The following is an 18,017-nucleotide window of genomic DNA, read 5'->3' on the forward strand; positions in this document are numbered from 1 at the left end:
CTTTTTACATATTCAGAAGTAAACTGGAAATCGCTGACTTTGGTCATCTGTTGCTGTTCATCCCCTTAAAATTTGCATCCTGGAATGCCCTGTCATTTTACTAGACTGTTCTCTTTTCATTCACCATACATATGATGCATACCTTTCTAATTTTTGTTGACTGGGATGCAAATGAAAGGATTGTGTTTATTTTGCCTGATTCATCGAGGAAAGGCTAATAACTAGAGACGTAGCATAGATGGCACATTCTCTAAAAACTCTGCCTAGGCTGGTACAAATCTCTGGATTCCATCCAAGTTTGAGCTGAAATAGCCAATAGTCCCATGTGACAACTGCACCTTAACTCAGGGCATCAGAAGCTCTCAGTAGTAATTTAAAAGGCAGAATTAGGGCCAGCTCTGCCTGTGCAAAATGGCAAGTTGCTAAAAATACCACAAACCACAAAGCAGGTTAGCAGGAATGACTGCATGTTAAAACCCATTAAATAGGGAAGCTTTAACTAAAGCAAGAGTTGGAACTGCTGGAGTGACAGAGCATGCTCTGAACTGTGCAAGAGAAATGCTACATCATGCAATATTTCCCCAAGTAGCTGCATATGGGCAAATGGGAGCAGAGAGGGTACTGGAAGTAGAAAATCTAATCAAAACAGCAAAAATAAGTACAGGAAACAATTATGGACCATCTAACAATGAACTATGAAGCCACCAGAACAAAATAATGTGGTAAACTACTGGAAAGGGAGGAAAACCCCACCCTGTCACAAAGGAAAGGGGTCACTGCAGATTTCAGATGAGCTGCAAAATGTCTCTGTGCAGCACACACATGAGACCTGTCTCTGCCTCAGATGCACGCCCAGGCTGGCACCAGCCCAAGTTCCATACCTGTATCCAAGAGCTATTACAGTATTTGCCTTGCTGGGCTAAAGCATTCCTGGTTTGTGGTTTTTTTGGTTTGTTTTTTTTTAGCTAAAACCCAGGACATTTAGCATTTACACATTCCTTCATTTTTACAATAATTTGACTTCTGCATACCTTTTTCCTTAATTTTGCAACGCAAACCTCCAACTTTAGAATTTCTTAAGCAGAACACTATCACTTGTGATTTTATTTTTTTTTTTAGGTAAATAACGTTATTTTCTGCTGAAAATTCTTGAGCAAACAGCTTCTAAAGTAAGTTCTTCTGAACCCAGATTTATTCTGATATGAAACATCAATTGCAAAGGGATTTACTGACCTACCTGCCTTAATTTGAACCACGCATGGTGCACAGTTTAGGTATTTGTGTATTCATGTCACTAGTCTGTGAGATGCATTAGTCATACTCCTTTGACCTATTTTTCACGAGCAGTGACTCCTCTTCTGCTGAGCATCACGACTCTGCCAAGCCCTGGGACTGCAAGCTATGAATTGACAAAAATAGTGCCGAGCCTTGGGGCTGTTTATTTCCATATTGAGGAAAGAGGGAAAGATAACACACCACAGTTTGCCCATATGTGTAATAATACGGGTTCATGAATGATTAAAATCCACATGCTGTACAACTCACCTTCGCTATCTCTCTGCTGATGCATTAAATTAAAATCAATAATAGGAGAAATGAAGTGATATTGCTCTGACAAAAAGAATGACAAAAATAGAATTACATGATATGGCAGGTGATCTCACACAATACAGACATAGGAAGTAAAGAGCGTAAATTTACTTGGAAAAAACCAGCAGATTAAAACTGAAAATAAAAGAGTCAGAATTCTTAAAACCTATCTGAAAAGCAAGACTCTCCCTCAGAAAACCAAAGGGTTACAGCCATTAATTTCTGTCCTTTTTGAGAGGTATCACCCCCTTTTCACATTACACGGCATTTGCGTCAGGAAATGGTGCTTTGCATTAGCTCTGCACCGTTTCCCGGGAGGACTGACTGCAAACCTGATTTTAAACTGCAAGTCACAAGGCTCTTTTATAATTGCAAATGAGAACACACGACGGCGGGACCGCTTACCTCCACCGCCGGCCCCATCAGCCTGCCCGCCGCTCTGCGCTGATGGAGGGGCTGCGTCCTTGGGCGCCGGCAGCTGGGGAGTTTCCTCCTGGCTTGGCAGGAATGCAGAGCACAGCTCGCTTTCCAGGGCTTGCAGCTTCAACAAAGAATTCTGCAGACAAAAGCAGAACATTGGGAATGGATGGAGAACGACAGGGATCGGCAACGGCGCTTCAACTCCCGGAGCCCATGAGCGGTGCCCGCGGAGGGGTGTTCCACCGGCAGCTCCGGGAGGACGGGCAAGGGAACAAACGTGCACTGTTCCACGAGTTTCTTGACTCCTGGTTATTTAAGTCCCAATTTACATGGATTATTCATGACACGTGGGAAAGATGACTTCGTCAGCAAAAGACGATTTATTCTAGGGAGCCAAACTGAGGTGGTGTCCCTTTTCTTGGGCTTGGAGCAATACATTAGGGAAGTATTTCATTCATTGGCCTGACATCACGATCTGATGACATTATGTCCCTCCCCATTTACCATTCATAAAAAAAACAAATCTCCCTCACCAGCTTGTGAGTGCAGTACAGAGCAGTGAACAAAGAGTTACTGAGAACACTGATCCTTGTGGGATCCTTGGAAGAAGTATTTTTTAATTGGCTTTTTTAGAGGCACTTCACTACGTAGACATGGCTTTTGTCTAGGTGCTGCTGATTCTAAAGAGCAGCTGGGTCATTTGCCATCCACTGCAAAGGTAAAATCAACACACCATTGTCACCTGCTGCAGACAAATCAACGAGGACAAGGCTTGTTATCTATCACAGCACTTCCAGCTACTGTGTCACGCTTGGTCCGTTTCTCACTTTAATGCTGCGTGCAGTATTAAACTGTACAACCTGACACAAGCATCTTGCTGTGATGTAAATGCCGTGAAAGCCCTAATCACCATCTGACTGGGCAAAATGAGTCACTACCCCCACGCATTCAGATCCCCTATCTCAAGGGAAATACAGCTTACAACATCATAAAACACAATCACACAAGGCTGTCTGGATAATTAAGCAGCTGCCACACACAGAATATACGTATAACAGTAAGTCACCCAAGTGGTATATATTTATGAAGAGCATTTTCTTAAGAAAATAATAAGAGTTGCAACAGAAAGAAAAATCCTCAAGTTTATGCCCTAAGAAGCGCTTTTCCCCACTCTGAAACCAAAGTATTGATTCATTTAGTGAAAACTGAATTTGTTTATCAGCCTGATTTCCTTTGTGTAACAATGTCACCTATGTAGTCAGTAGTTTAATATGTCTTTGCATTATCTTTATTGTAAGGCAGCCCTTTTATAAACCCAAGGATGACAGTGGCTTTAGGTTAAAAAAACTCCCACCAAACAAGTTTGCCTGAAAACAGCAGGGAAGACTTTCAGCCTTGATCCTTTCATTTCTTTTACAGAATTCAAGAAAATTATGGAAACCTTCTCACCCCCAACAGCTTTCAAATGGCAGCGAATTTCCTTACCAAGGGAAGGGTGCTGACTTGAACAATACCCATGGCACTGTTTTGGGAAGGGTTTTCATGACATGACAGGCCTCGTTTTCCGCTGTCTCTCATCTCAGATAAACCCAAACAAAGTGGCTGTGGAATTGTCAGAGCAGATGGGAAGCATTTTACAGTCATTAATGTCATCTAGCAAAAGATGACTATACCAGTTAAAAACCAGTGAGGACTCTGCTCCCAGCCTGGACCTTGTAATGAGAACAGCTGATGAAAAGTAGGGAGAACACAGATGAACAAACCAGAAGAACATACCAATTAGGAGAACATGAGTGAATGTCTGACAGAAGTACCTAACCTTCAGGGACTGTTACTTCAAGCATTTGACAAGAAAAATCCCCTATCAAGAAAATACATTCACTTTGCATCACTATTTCTTATGATACATTAATATTTATGGGAAGTTCAGTATAAAATCAGTCCCACAGACTACATTGTTAAACATTATACTTCAGCAATGCTTCTGCTGTAATTCACCAGCTGGTTTATATTCAGTTGCTCTAAATGATATTTTTCACCCATCTGGGGAAGGTGGGTGGATGGCAAATTTCCAGTCACTGCCAAACACTAAAAAAATTCATATAATAATAATAATAGAAATAGCTTATATATTTTCATGAATGTACCCTTGACAGGGATTTGATGTACGGAGAGAAAGACTAAGTAGCTTTGATCGTTTTGATGTTGCCAGGGAGACGATGAATTCGGAGTGTGCCATCAACCCCACCTTACTCCTAAACCCCAGCTGAGTCCTGTGGTGCTGCCACAGCACATCACCCATGAAAAGTCACCACATGTTTACGGGAACACACATAAGGAGACATGGCTTTAAGCAAAGGCCAAGCACAAAGCTGCCCAGGGTGAACCAGGCAAAGAAGTGGCTAAACATGTTAGAAGCCAAAACAAACAGCTAAAATACACAGACGGAAGAGTTATGCCTTGGTGAGTACCACCAACAATTTTAGTAAGCTCTTAAATGAAGAACCAGTATGACAGAAGTAATTTAAGCTATGGCATTCTACATCTGCTAACGAACTCAGCTCAAACACTTCAGATTTGATGCTCATTTCAGCTGCCCACTAGTGCCCAACACTAGTGTTTCTTATGCAGCAATTCCTGATCCATGATAATGCAAATGAAAGGACATATTAATATTTAAAATTGATCCTGAAATTTCTTTGGAAAAATAACCATATTGTTGCCTCTTAAGAAGAGTATCCTGAAAGTATTGAAAAAGAAGCAATTGTAATTGTCTTGGACAAAGGCTTCTTATCTCTTCTTATGTCCTCTTAAAGCAGCTGACAGTTCAAAGATCTTGAGCTATGCCAATTCCACTGAAGAAAAAACAAGGTTCACTATTCCAAATAATGGAAAAATAAATACGTTCACAGGAAGCTGGAGGAAAACAGGGAGAGAGACAGTGTAGTGCTAATCACCTGTTTGGTATTTTTGATAATGCTTTAAGAAACCACAGACATTAAAATATCATACCTTTGCCTGCTGGAGAAGGCACAGTACAAAAGGACTGCCATTTGCAGAGGAAGCTCAGCCTGTGGTAAAGACACCATCTCTACAGACAAATAAGCTTGCAGCCTGTACCCCACTGACCATCCCTCCTTCCAACCAATTACTATCAAAAACACAGAGTGGAGGCCTTAGGGCAAGGAATTACTGAGATGGCAGATAATCCCTTACAACTAGAGATGAGCACCACCCGCTGTTAAATCCCTCTGGAGAATGGGACACTGAGAGAACAAATTCTCCCAGTGCATCACCAAAATGCTATGGCAATGAGTGGCAGTGCCCTGAAACAGCCTATAAACTTTTTCTTGGTGGGTGCCATCAGTAACCCCCTCTCCCACTGGGACCTGGCAGGATCAGCACCATGGGACCAGGAGGCCATTCCTGGCCTTAGAAATAACTTCTGTCCCTGACAAAGCACTGCTTTTTATCAGCATCCTTTGTTTTATCCTTGTGCACTTCCTAATGTCTGGTAAATTTAAGAACCAAGGGAAGAGGGAAAGGGAACAGGACTGCCCCAGCCATGAACTCTGCCCAGTCTCAGTCAGGAGCCTGACAGAAGGGACGAGAGGCAAAGCCCAGACTTGGTTCCTTCTGCAAAAAATGTTATCACCCTGACCCTCACACAGTGTTTCTGGACATAAAGGATGCCTGCACCCTGCCCTTGGGCCTGCTCCTGCCCCTCCAGGACACGAAGGCAGCTATTCTATTATATCCAGTTTGTTGATGGATTTACTGGATTTATGAAATCAGCTGGGGCAGAGAAGGAGAATAATCCAAGCTTTCAGCATTTAATGGCCTTTGAAGAGATTCATATAGAAAAGAAACTGAGCAAATTTCAACCTGTTCAGCTTCTTCACTCTGAGGAAATTAATGCTTTTATATGTCACATTGGAACAGCTTTTTAATTCTGAGAGTTCAGGTTAAAATAAGATAGGCATATTTTATGTGAACATAAATAAATCTCTGCAGTATCTGTTATGGCAATATTTGTGTCTTGAGGCATATGACATTTTCAATTCAGAACTTCCTTTATGGGGAACGAACAAGCAACAATAAGATAGAACAAGATATGCCCTGGGTCTGCATAATGCCACGGGTGAGCAGTGAAGAGAGACACCATTTTCTCTAATCCTAGAAGAGAATTTATTTTCTTATGATACATTTCCATGTGGGTTTGCAGGAGATCTGATCTATAGATCTGATGTATAAAACCTAAGATTTGGCAAAAGAAAACACCAGGTTGTAATCCTTGCTCATTCCTCATTGATTATTAATGATTTATTTTAATATCTTATATTTATTTTAATTATCTTTTCTAATCATCTGTTTTAATATCTTACACTGATCTATTTATTATAATATTTTCTCTTAACCTTAAAGTCATCCTTTGCAAGGATTTTACATGGAAGCTTTCAAGTGGAAGCTTTAGTGAATATTTGCAGTGGGGTTTCTCAAAAGAAATGATAATTCATTACTTCCCCCAGGGCCTTAAGTGGCTCGACAGAGGCTGAGTGCACTCCCTCAGATTGGTCACTGAGCAAGCCTTCCTTGTTAGCACTGGGATTTTCAACAGGGAGCTGCACAACAGTGACACAAATGCAAGGGAAATAATTCATTGCAAGGAGAAGATTAAGTCTGAATTCCTTTAAAAGGGCACATTGTGGTTTTCCCCTAATGAAAGTCAGGCGTCTATTAATAGACGCAGATGTTCCCTGGCTCGTTTGGAAAACAAAGCTGTCTTTTCCACGATTTAACAGGAATGGACTTCTCTTCACCCTTACTCTCTTTTCCCGCTGCTTCTGTTGTTCTGTTGTCTCGTTTTGCACTAAAAATGTTTTCTGCTCCTTGTTTAGGTCCAGTATCATCTGCTGCCCCTGCAGGGTGTGGGTGTGCTCTGTCCAGGTGCCCCAGGCTGTGGGAGATGCTTTACAAGGTTTCCCACTTTTGCACAACTGCAAAGCTTGGTTTTACCCCCCCACCCCCCCCAGTATATTGCTGATTGTTAGGACCTAGCCCAGGCTCATCCACTGTTTGATATGATCACACAAACAGCTTTTCTGTGCTCCACTCACACTGTGCTCCTGGCACAATCCATGTGAAAACAGCTTGTTTCAAGTGTCACAGGTGTTACTTTGGCTTTCCTTGCTTCCCCTCTTCAACTCTCCCTTCCTCCCATCTAACAACCAGAGCACCTTTTACACTACATTGTACTGTTCACAGTTTATTTATGCAGGCTGTAGCAACCTTGAGAACTCCTTATTTTTAAACAAAACATATTTAATAGATGAACACTTTTGAGCTGTAATATGAGGAAAAAATCAAATGTTCTTGAAAGATGGCATTTCACACAGTCAATATTGAGCATTTGATTCTTTCCTGAGCAAACAGAAAGCTCCAAGAAGTTGATTTAAAATGTTTTTAAAATCTCTAGCTTCTGGCTTTTAAACTATTATGGCAGTCTCATATAATCTTTTTGAACTATTCTCCAATAACATGACTAGAAAGATTCACTAAAAAGCCAATCCAAGATTCTCAAGCAAGTACATTATTCCAAGACCTTAAAATCAACAAAACCCAAACATCTATTTAAAATTTATAACATCGTATTTCAACTTTTGGTTAAGCTTACCTCATTTAAGCTGTTACATCGATCGGTTGCTTCCTTTGGTGAAATGCTTGTGTTCTGATCTATTCTACAAAACAAAATAAGAACTTTCACTCAATAGATTGCTTATCTGTGCTGCAAATATTTCAGACTTTTTATCATGTCTGTACATAAGTTACAAGTTAAGTTATTTTATTAAAAAATAAACAAACAAACAAAACATTTCTGTGAAAGTTACATCTGTATTTTGTACCTCATTCAAAACAACTGTGATTTTACTGGAATCCTAACTAATATATTTAAATCGTGAATGAAGTCCTGCAAAACCACGACATTACAATGTGGGTTTATTTTGTCATGCAGAAGAAGTTCTACAGAGGCATGATCAGTTCAGTGTCTCGGTGAGCTAATAGGGTTAAAGCCAAGAAAAATCTCAGACATATGCTTAAATCCAAGCACAATTTGTCCCACATGCTTTAAATCAGGAACAAGAGCTTTCCTGTATCAGAGACATAAAGAATAAATCTTCCCATATTTAAATTTGATGGCATTTCAGGCTCCCAATCTTCAATTTTCTGCTTAGGCTCCCTTTTTAAAATTTCACAAAGACCCCAGTGCCTGGAAATCCTGTGAGAGAGACGTCCACATTTTCTAATGAGTGTCACTTTGCAGCCACCAGAGATGTTCATACCTTTGGTTTTCTCTCAGTATATTGCTGCTTCACCACATGGAAATAGGAAAGGAAGGCGCTGGACTGGCAAGGGGGAAATCTCTTCCGTCTGACTGAGGCTAATAAGACAGCTGTGCCCCAGCCAGTCAGATGTGGGCCTGGCCTAAGGTTCCACACACCTACCAGCTTCAGGATTAGTTACCAATTCCTTCCACCAAAGGAAGGAAACTGAAGTCTAGAAAATACTTCTCAGAGAGAATAAGTGAGCAACCTGGGAAGCCTCATCCCACAGCTCTGTCCTTGCCCAAAGCAAGCTGAGGGTTTCCACCCGTGACTTCAAAGCCTGACATGGGTGTATCCCAAGTTAACAACTCAGCTGAAGCAAGAAAACTGTAGCTGTCTCAGAGAATGAGATTTCTCGGTGCTGAAAAGGTGGCGAGGTTTGCTGGCCCCTGTGAGACTCACGCACAGACATGATCAAACCCAACACACACCCAGATTCCTCTGGACAAAACAGTTCATATTTTTCCATGCTCAGAGTCATCCCAGCAAAAACAGACAGTTTTAAAAGTCTCTAGAGACCCCAAAACCGGTACAGACAGATTCACAGATGTTTGTTGTAGTTCTTCGTGGATTTATGTGACATTTAAAGACTGAAATGCTGGATATGCCACTTTCCTTATCAAAACAGACACACTAGGTAGCTACACCAAGGTGAACAATCACTTGCTTTCAAACAGGATCCAAGGTGTGCAGTTCACGTAGGAACAAAAATGAGCCATTTTGGGAAGGGCTCATGCAGCACTGGAATGGGAGGTCTCACAGCCCAGCCAGCCTGCACCTCCCTCAGGCACACAGGTACGGGATCAGATGTGAGTGATTTCTGACAGCACTTGAGCAGCAGGGTGCCTTGGCTGTCTGCTGAACAAGCACCTAACTACACCCCTAATTTAGCTCTTCACATATATATTCTTTGTGCCATCTTGCCTGAAAGGAAATAGCAAATGTCTCCATAATGTGAAGGGAACAGAAGGAAAACGAAATTACAGATGCAAAAAGATTAATGCCTAACAACTAAACCCTGCTTTTAGCCAATGGAGAGGACAGTGGGAGACAGCAGAAGGGAGTTAAAGAAAGCTGAGAAAAACATGGGAACAGCAAAAGGACTAATTTAATAGGAAAGAGTGAAGTATTTGTAGTTTGCTTTAATAACATGTCAGGAGGGTACTGCAAGGTTACAAACAGCTGGAGAACTGATTCACTAATGAAGAAAAATTATTTAGAGTGATTTATTGAATTGAACTAGAGCTAGATGTTAAGGAAAGGATGAAAAGGACACATGTCAGATTTGAACACTTCTGGTATTCATTTGGATGGCTCCTTTCAAGGTGCATAACATAGCAAATGTGAAATCTCCTTAAAAAAAAAAACCAAAATAAATTTTTTAAAGAAACCAAACCAAACCCTAAATGCCAGCAGCAGTTCATACCAGCACTGTATGAAGTTCTACATAATTCACAGCTGTATCACCCATGAGTCTTGCACTCTGGAGATTAAAATGTTTACAGCAGCCATGAAGTACCACCTGCATCTCGTTCAGGTTGATGCCCTTGTCTGCTGGTTTGGGGGTGCATTTAGTCATGCATTTTACTGTTTCTTTTCCACTAAAAATACTGGAGTATGATGCTCTTGGTTTTGTATTCTTTGGATACTGGAGGCACTGAAATCATTAAGGTGAGTGACCATTTTTGTGTGAAGAGCATTTACATGAACAGCGTGTGCTGAGCTGATCTTACTCTATCCAGACACTTTTGGGGTATGCTTTTTCCTTTTCACCAAGATTAATTGCTCTGCTAGGCAAATGCAAGTTTTCTGATTGTCACCCGGCAACACAGGGCTTACAATTTAATAACTATGGGTTGGATCTTACTCTCATTAAAAGTCAATCACAAAATATCCATTAACTTCAAAAGCAGCAGGAACAAGCCCTAATTTTCCATCTGTGCTGAGTACATTAAAATTATTTCAGGCCTTAGCTAAAATTTCAAATAATTGCAGGCACCCTTATTTTGTATAATTTACATCATGTAAAATAATGAAAATGGAATTCTCTCTGTGGCTCCTACTCAAATATGTGTTATATGGTCCTTTAAAAAACATGAAAGGCCTGGTCTCTCACCCTCCCTTATAGACTCTGGCTTTGGCAGAATTATCCTCTTCTCCATGACAAAGATGGCAAAGATGCAATGAGTAATATGTACATTTGAAGCTTGTGGACATAACAAGAAAAAAAAAATCTAAATACTAATTATCATAACAGAGCTCCTACCAGACTTCAAGGGGAAGATCAATTTGCATGAGCAGTGTGCTATTTGAAAAACAGACCAGAACGAGTGAATTTTTTGAATTATGCATGACATCACTTCTAAACTTGCATAAAATTCAAATAAAGCCACACAATTTTAAAAGCTGGGCAAAATGTTTGAAGGTAACCTAAGCAAACTCACATCACAGTTCCTAGATGGAACCCAGAAAGGAGCATTGTATTCTGTAAATTGAAATTTACTCCAGCCCAGCTCTGGATCACAGTAGCCCCATCCTCAGCTGAGTTAGTGTTTGTGCATCACAGTGCCACACGTGCTCGGGGTCTTGGCACTGGTGATGCCAGGGTAAGTCCTCCCAGCCAACCACACAGTATTCTGCGGGATGAAACTCCTTTTCCAGTTTCACTGTCAGTCTATCCTGGCCCAACACTCCTTCCCTGTCTCCAGTCTACGAATCAGTTCCACCCTTCCCACCGTTAGGGTGGCCCACAGGGGGAACAGCATCTCAGTGCCCTGTCAGGGGACTGATTCAGCCTATCCAGAGGTCACATCACACGAGTTCACAGAAAGGCAGAACCCACAACCAGCACATCTCAGCGCCAGGAAAACAAAAAAGGTCCTTTCTGAGACCTCCACAAATGGCAAAAAGCATTCTGAAATCCAAACACCTTCATACAGGGCTGCAGGTGGATGCTTCAAAAGCATGCCTTTGACTCCTTGGAAAGCAGTGCAGAACCGCAGCAGGCTTTGGGGTGAACATAAAGAGAGAAAAATGAGAGGAAAAACACCATCAAGGGCCCAAGGCTATTCCCTGGGCAATCCCCGAATGATGGAATGAGCACTCAGACAGAGAGCCAGTGTAGCACTGCCTGTCTCATCAATCACAGCCCTTATGTAACACAGCCAGCACTTGTTTTTCTTACTATGAGAGCCTCTCATACTCACCAGGAGCAGTTCTTACTTGGGCTACAGTAAGATGCTATTCTTTTCTTGCTCCTCTATCCTCTCCGCCTCCCCCCTTTCTCTTTTTTTTTTCTTTAGTTGTACTGCAACCCAAAAGCTTGCTCAGAGAATTTTCCATGCCTTGGTACAAGAAGTCTCACTGAAACCAGAAACAGCAGTATTTTAACATCAAGATTTCTGAAGAAACTGTTTTTAGGAAGTGGTCATTTATTTCCCAGCTTTCTCCCTGCTCACTTGGCTGCCTGTACAGGTGAGGGGATGCAGCCTCACAAGCTCTGCCTCACTCATGCAGGTCTGCCAGATGGCACAGGGATATCAGCACTTCTGCAGCTTCCCTGCTCCATCCCACTCATCCTTGAGTTGTAGCTGTTCAACAGAAAGCCTGGAAACCAAAGGGGTTCCCACCTGAAGGGCTCTCTCAAAAGTTACTTGCCTGGAAAACTTAAATACCAAAAGCCTTGCTAGAGCTTGGCCTCCCCTGGGGGATCAGAGAAACCCTGGAGGCTGCTGAACCATGGCAGCCCAGGGCTACTGGCATTTCCAGTTTTCCTGGAGAATAGCCATAAGTCTGACAACAACTGCCACCCTACAGCCTCTGCAGAAATTAGGGACCAACACAGGGACCAGGTGAGTCCTGTTAAATGAAACCACTCCATTCCCATTTTGTTTGGGGAATGGGAAAGATGGGGAACTTTCAGGAATTTTTCTTGGCAGAAAACTTAACCCCAAGGTGTAGTTCCCACACTGAGATGGAATGCAGCCTTCTCTGAAGCACTGACCTTCCCACTGCCTAAGAGTGCCTTGTTTCAGCCTCCTCCCTGTGTAACAGGCAGCTGAAGGAAACACCACCCCCTGTTCAGGTAAGTGCACACAGCTTGCAATCCACACCAGTTTTGCTGATTGCCTTTGAGAAGGCAATTGGCAGGAGCAGCTTTTTGTAATCATAGGTATTGTTCCATACTGGCTTTCCTACTCTCTGCTAAAAAAAGGCAATTCTCTTTTATTTGTTCCCAGGACCTGCATATAACTTTTATCTATCGAAGATGCAAATTGTGTTACTCTCTTATCCAAACCCAGCTACACACAATGACCAGAGCAGCATTCACTGTAATCACTGGAAACAGTATTAGAAATTCATGTTCTGGGAATAAAATGTAAAGGTTTCCTTCTGTGCAGATGGCATTCCATGTACTGAATTGATCCTGATGTTCATGAATCATGCACGATAAACACCTCTTGAAATTGAAATCCTTGATTCACAGGCCAAGTACAGCTTAGCCAAGACAGCATTCCCCATTCTTCTCACTGCAAACCTCTTCACCAAGTCTATTCTTCCATTTCCATCAAATCCCACAAAACCTTTCCTTTACTGTTTTGGTGGTTATCCTAAAATGAAAGTACTCCCTTAAAAAAAAAAACAAAACCCACATATATATGCTTGTAGGTCGTATTTTTGTGGATTGCTGCTCTCACATTGCCTGTTCTGTTCTTCTCTGCCACATATCTGTTTATGAGCATCCCTTGTTAGATTACCCTGAATTTAGATTTCTATGTTTAACAGGGACTGGACTGAAAAGTTTTTCATATCTCAGTAGTTTTTAATCCATATTTAGAAAAATTAAAACTATCCTGTTTTTAGCTGCCCCACACTCACCAGAACAGATTTCTTAAAAAACTCAGCACAGTTCAGAGGTATTGAGACCTTTAAACTCCAATGAAGCTAATGACAGAGCTATATCAATCTGCAGACTCTAAGTTAAAACAGAAGTAACAACAAGCTGCACTAGAAACAATCAATCTTGCTTCTTCCTACGAGACAGAAATAATCCTTTACGTATCCTACACACACACATCTGATACACCGAGAGAGCCTGCCCAGGGTCACCTCTGCAGCAGTGTGCCAATCTCCTCCTAAAGACCAGAGAGCTTTTAGTCTATGAGTTAGGCAGATACAGCGTTCCAAAGCATGGTTAATTTTACCACTAACCTAGCAAAAACAGTGGAAGAGAGTGAAATTCAAATTTAGTGGGGGTAGCAGACGTGTTCTGTCCAAATCCAGCTATGATTGCTGGCAGCTGCCAAACCTGAATACTTAACCTTTGCCATGTCCACAGCAGAGAAGGCAGAAAACAAGGCAGGACATCATTCCCTGGCAGCAGTGTCCCAGGCTGTTGCATGAGTCAGTGCTGTGGTCCCAGTGCCAGAGGCCCGTGTGAGCAGAGACAGGGACATTGAACTGCCAAAATGGGGCCCTGCCAAAGCTGGCTGACAGCAGAGGGATGGGGCAAGCTGGTGGTGGCCCTTGAGGGGAGTCACTGACACAGTGACCCTCAAACTGAAAGTGGTAACTCCAGCATATGTGATTCAAAGTCCCTTGCCCTGGCTGGGTGGCAGGAGTGTCTTTTGCAAGGGCAGTTAAGGCAGTTAAAGTAAATAAAGTGTGTGTGTGATGCCAGGGACTATGTGTTAATACTCATTTACTCCATGTTTAAAGTTTCTTATTTGAGAGTAAAGTCATCTACTTTTTTCTTTTTTTTTCTTGTAATATAATCAAACTAAAACATGGACAGAGCTAAGATTTGATCACTGTGGTAAATCCAAGTACCATTCTTTAACAGATTTAGCCCTTGTGCATAGCAGGCTTTCTAAGGAGCTACCCTGGTGTTAAGCAGGAATAAATAGCATAGTGAACAATGGTTTAGTACCAAGCAAACTCAAAATGCCAAACTGCTGAAGAGGACAGGGGAACTTTGCTGTGGTTACTGTTTTATTCATGCACACTCTGGTTCTTACCTGTCCTCCTTTCATCATATTCCTTTCGAAATTACCAGTTACTTTATTATCTGCCCATACACAGGCATCCCACCAGCAGAGCCACTAGGTAGGCCTAACTATATGATACTAAACTCACCAAGCTCCTCTTTACAAGAAAACCATGCAATTCTTTCCTAGCATAAAGAATGCCAGAAAAAGAGAAGGCAGGCTTCCTAATTAAAAATTCTTTCTGAGATGCAGTGTCTCAATTGCACAGACAATCACTGTAGGGCAAAAGCAGTTCTTTGTCCAAGATAATTATATGCTTGGTCATTCTGCTAAACCTTCCTTTGAGAGCACAAATTAATATGATTTACAATGTTGCCTGCTAAAAGCTGTGGTGAAACCAACCAGTTCGTTTCATATAAAGCACCCAAATTGCCTTTGGATGGCCACTGTCTCTACTAACCTAATCCTGACTGGAAACAAACCTTGGAGCCAAAGGTGCTCTAGATGGCAAATAGCTGTGCCCTGAGCATCCCTGGGATGTACTGCTGCTGCTTCAGTCCCCCCACAGAGCACCAAGGCTGTCATGCACCTCGAGACAAAGAGCAGAGACCTGGCTCACCTGCCAACAACTCTGTGCACAGAAAAGCAGGGCCAAACCAGCACCTCAGCATGCAAAAATTGTAAAGCAGTGCCCTCAAATTTAGTAAGAACTAAATCTTATCCTTAGGACACACCTTCACCGGTCGCTGGGTGAGTTGAAACCCCTTTTTTAGCCTTTTGCAGAACCATGAAGGATCAGGGTAGAAACTGTGACTTTCGATAGTTATCAGAGCTGAGTTGCTTGACCATCAGCTGAGTTACCTGCCACCAAGACTTTTTAATGCCTGACCCGAACACACTGTACCCTTCCCAGCACTGGAACAAGCACAGTTGCCACAGCACTCAACAGTCTAAACTATACATAAATGCATACCCATGGTAAAATTGGGTGTGCAGGTTCCCACTCCCATTTCACAGTTAGAATACAGCTCTGAGAAAGAGTGAGGCAATTCAGCACTGGGGGGAAAAGAAAAGAAATGGCAAGATATTTTTGAAACTTGGCACAGAGGAACTGAAGTTTCTGAACTGAGGATGTTCTTCCCGCTTGAAATGTAAAGGGGTTTAAAGAATGATGAAATTTGCATTCTTATCTTTATCCCTTTCTCTTTCTCCAAACAGCCCTAGCCATATAAATATAGAATACAACTGCCAGTGAGAGCCAGGAGTCAGAATGTTTTATACAAAAGGCAGCAAATGAATTAGCCTTTCCTACAGTTAATCAGAAGTGAAATGTGCTGTCTGATCCCAAGGGCTTACCTTGGTTGAAGTCTCACGACTGTTTCCTGGCACCTCAGAGCCACATTCTGTGTGTAGTCATTAGCTGAGGATCCAGGCTTCCCCTGCCACTCTGGGAGGCCTGGCAATGCACATTCCAGCTCCTGCACAAAGCACACCAAAAAAAGAAAAAAATTGAATGTGCCCTGTCAGTACCAATCAGGCTTAGCTGAACGATTCGCTTCGAGAAAGAAATTGCTCCATGAGACTGGATGCTGATCGTGGATCTTTGTTCTTTTTTTTTGGGTAGTAATCTGGAAACATGTGGAAAACACAAAACACATACTAGAAAATGTTCTAAACAAAATAGTATGTTCTTTCTCTGGAAAACAGTTTTTGAAACCAAAGCAGACTGTAACCCATTTTCTGTTTGTTAGTTAGATAACAGATGTCAGCTTCTGAGCTAAGAGGTACTATACACAGAGTTCATTTGAATTTATTTACTCATATGTCAGTAATTTTACTACTTGGCTATCACCAGAAAAATTCTGGCTGACAAAGGCAAATGCAGTTCACTTAAATAAGATTTGTAAGGTTTAACCACCTTCCTCTTTTCCTTCCCTAGAATATGTGTAGCTTTACAAATAGAGTATTACTGCGGAAGGAGGGAAAGGCATTGAGGGGAAAAAATGTCACATCACCCAACCTGCAACACAGAAAATAGAAAAGCCAATTCAGTCCAAAAAAATGAGTAAGGGAAGAGGAATGAGAAAGGTACCCATTTTACTCCAAGCTTTCAAAAAACAGTTGTAGGGCTGTGACGAGATGTGTTCAGCACATGTTAATTTTCCTGCCTATAAAATGGTCTGCAATATTTCCCTTGCATTGCAATGGGGTAAGTTAATGAAGTTCTTTGAAAATGTGATAATCAAAGTGGGACTTTTTTCCTGCTTCTTTATTAGCTTTTATAATCCAGTATTTTAGTCTAAGAGTTCATCAAATTAAAATACGATGTGCTTTGCAAAACAACAGTGTTCACTTCCCTGGTAAAGCAATGTGTCTGATTTTGCCTCAATTTCAAAGCTTAGTTGGATGCATGGAAATCAGAAGTTTGGGTGGGAATGTTCGGATGGCAACTCAGAGGGCAGAGAGAACATGGCAATTCAAGATGGTTTCTGCTAGAGGAAAGGGAAGGCTGAGGACAAGAGTATTTGCTGGCAATAAACGCTTGCAGGCTTGATGTTTGAGGACTTGGGTGGTTTGGGGTTGTTAATTTCTTTTCGGTTTTTCTTTTTTATGTCTCTGTTACTGCTCACAAGTCGTGTCATTAGGGTGTTAAGAAGTAACCCTAGGGAAACACCCTTGATGGAACCTCCATTTCTAAAGAGCAGTGAAATCCATTCCTGATGCGTCAAAGGCATCCAACAGTAGAGTACTGTCTTCTATTTTATTTTTGTTTCTTTTTCACTAGAAAGGGTGAAGCTTCTACAATGAAGTTGCATCTGCTAAGCAGTCTGTGAAGAGGGAAATCTCCAGGCATTGCTGAGAAGTCTCAGTGCTGCATAATCACCACCATGATATCTGCTTTGTACACAAAGCACTATGTGGTTTGGAAGCAGCCAAAAATTAACATCATGGATACACATATGTTGGGATAAACACACTTTTGTTTCACAAGTTAAATTTTTTTTTTAAATCTAATTCCCCCTAAAAAATCACAGCGTGTCATAACCCATCTCTGTCAGGGCCTGACCTGAATTACAGTACATGCATACTTGCTGTAATTACAGAGCAGTTTAATCTGTCCTTGAACTCCAGAAAGTGCCTTGCATCCTTTATTCAAAACACAAACACTTTCATTTCTCTGCAAATGGAAGCACCATGCAAATATTGAACCAGCACTTGGAAGCACAGCCTTGGTTACCTCGTGTTGCTGTGTCAACATAGAAAACAGCCAGAAATGAATCCTGGGCAGAAGTGCCTCCTACACCTCCTGAAAATTCCAGTCCATACAAGAAAATCGGCAGGTACATTTAATGGACAGTGAATTGAAGAGATTTAACCCGTGATGGGAGCCATGGCCTAGACATAAACAGAGTATACCTGGAAACTGAGCAGAACTTGCAGGCTGCCTGACACATTTGTGAGTTTGTGTAGCTGATGTGTCAACATCAGCTCTGGTTTTTGGATTCCTGTGCACTTAAAAACACAATTTTGTTGTCAAACTATTGGAAGCTCTTTGACATCCAAGCAATTTGCCCCTTAATTTATACTCAAAATACTTTCACTCTACAGTCTTCAGCATTTCCAGCTCTAGGTATTG

At 41.7% G+C, this 18,017-nt stretch overlaps 1 protein-coding gene across 5 annotated transcripts in view; it reads right to left on the reverse strand.

Moving 5' to 3' along the window:
• Nucleotides 1-18,017, reverse strand: part of FAM13C (family with sequence similarity 13 member C) — a 49,901-nt gene that overhangs the window by 21,123 nt on the left and 10,761 nt on the right. For 3 of the 5 annotated variants that reach the window (XM_017836356.1, XM_017836354.1, XM_017836353.1), the window contains 4 exons: nucleotides 15,737-15,858; nucleotides 7,685-7,748; nucleotides 1,996-2,146; nucleotides 1,546-1,611 (listed from right to left, as the gene is read on the reverse strand). In XM_017836356.1, coding sequence (XP_017691845.1) covers nucleotides 1,546-1,611; nucleotides 1,996-2,146; nucleotides 7,685-7,748; nucleotides 15,737-15,858 — 403 coding nt within the window. The remainder of the gene's footprint in view (nucleotides 1-1,545; nucleotides 1,612-1,995; nucleotides 2,147-7,684; nucleotides 7,749-15,736; nucleotides 15,859-18,017) is intronic. The other 2 variants (XM_017836358.1, XM_017836357.1) reach the window with 1 other exon arrangement.

Source organism: Lepidothrix coronata, unplaced genomic scaffold, assembly GCF_001604755.1.
Source record: "Lepidothrix coronata isolate B3197 unplaced genomic scaffold, Lepidothrix_coronata-1.0 Scaffold276, whole genome shotgun sequence".
NCBI lineage: Eukaryota > Metazoa > Chordata > Aves > Passeriformes > Pipridae > Lepidothrix > Lepidothrix coronata.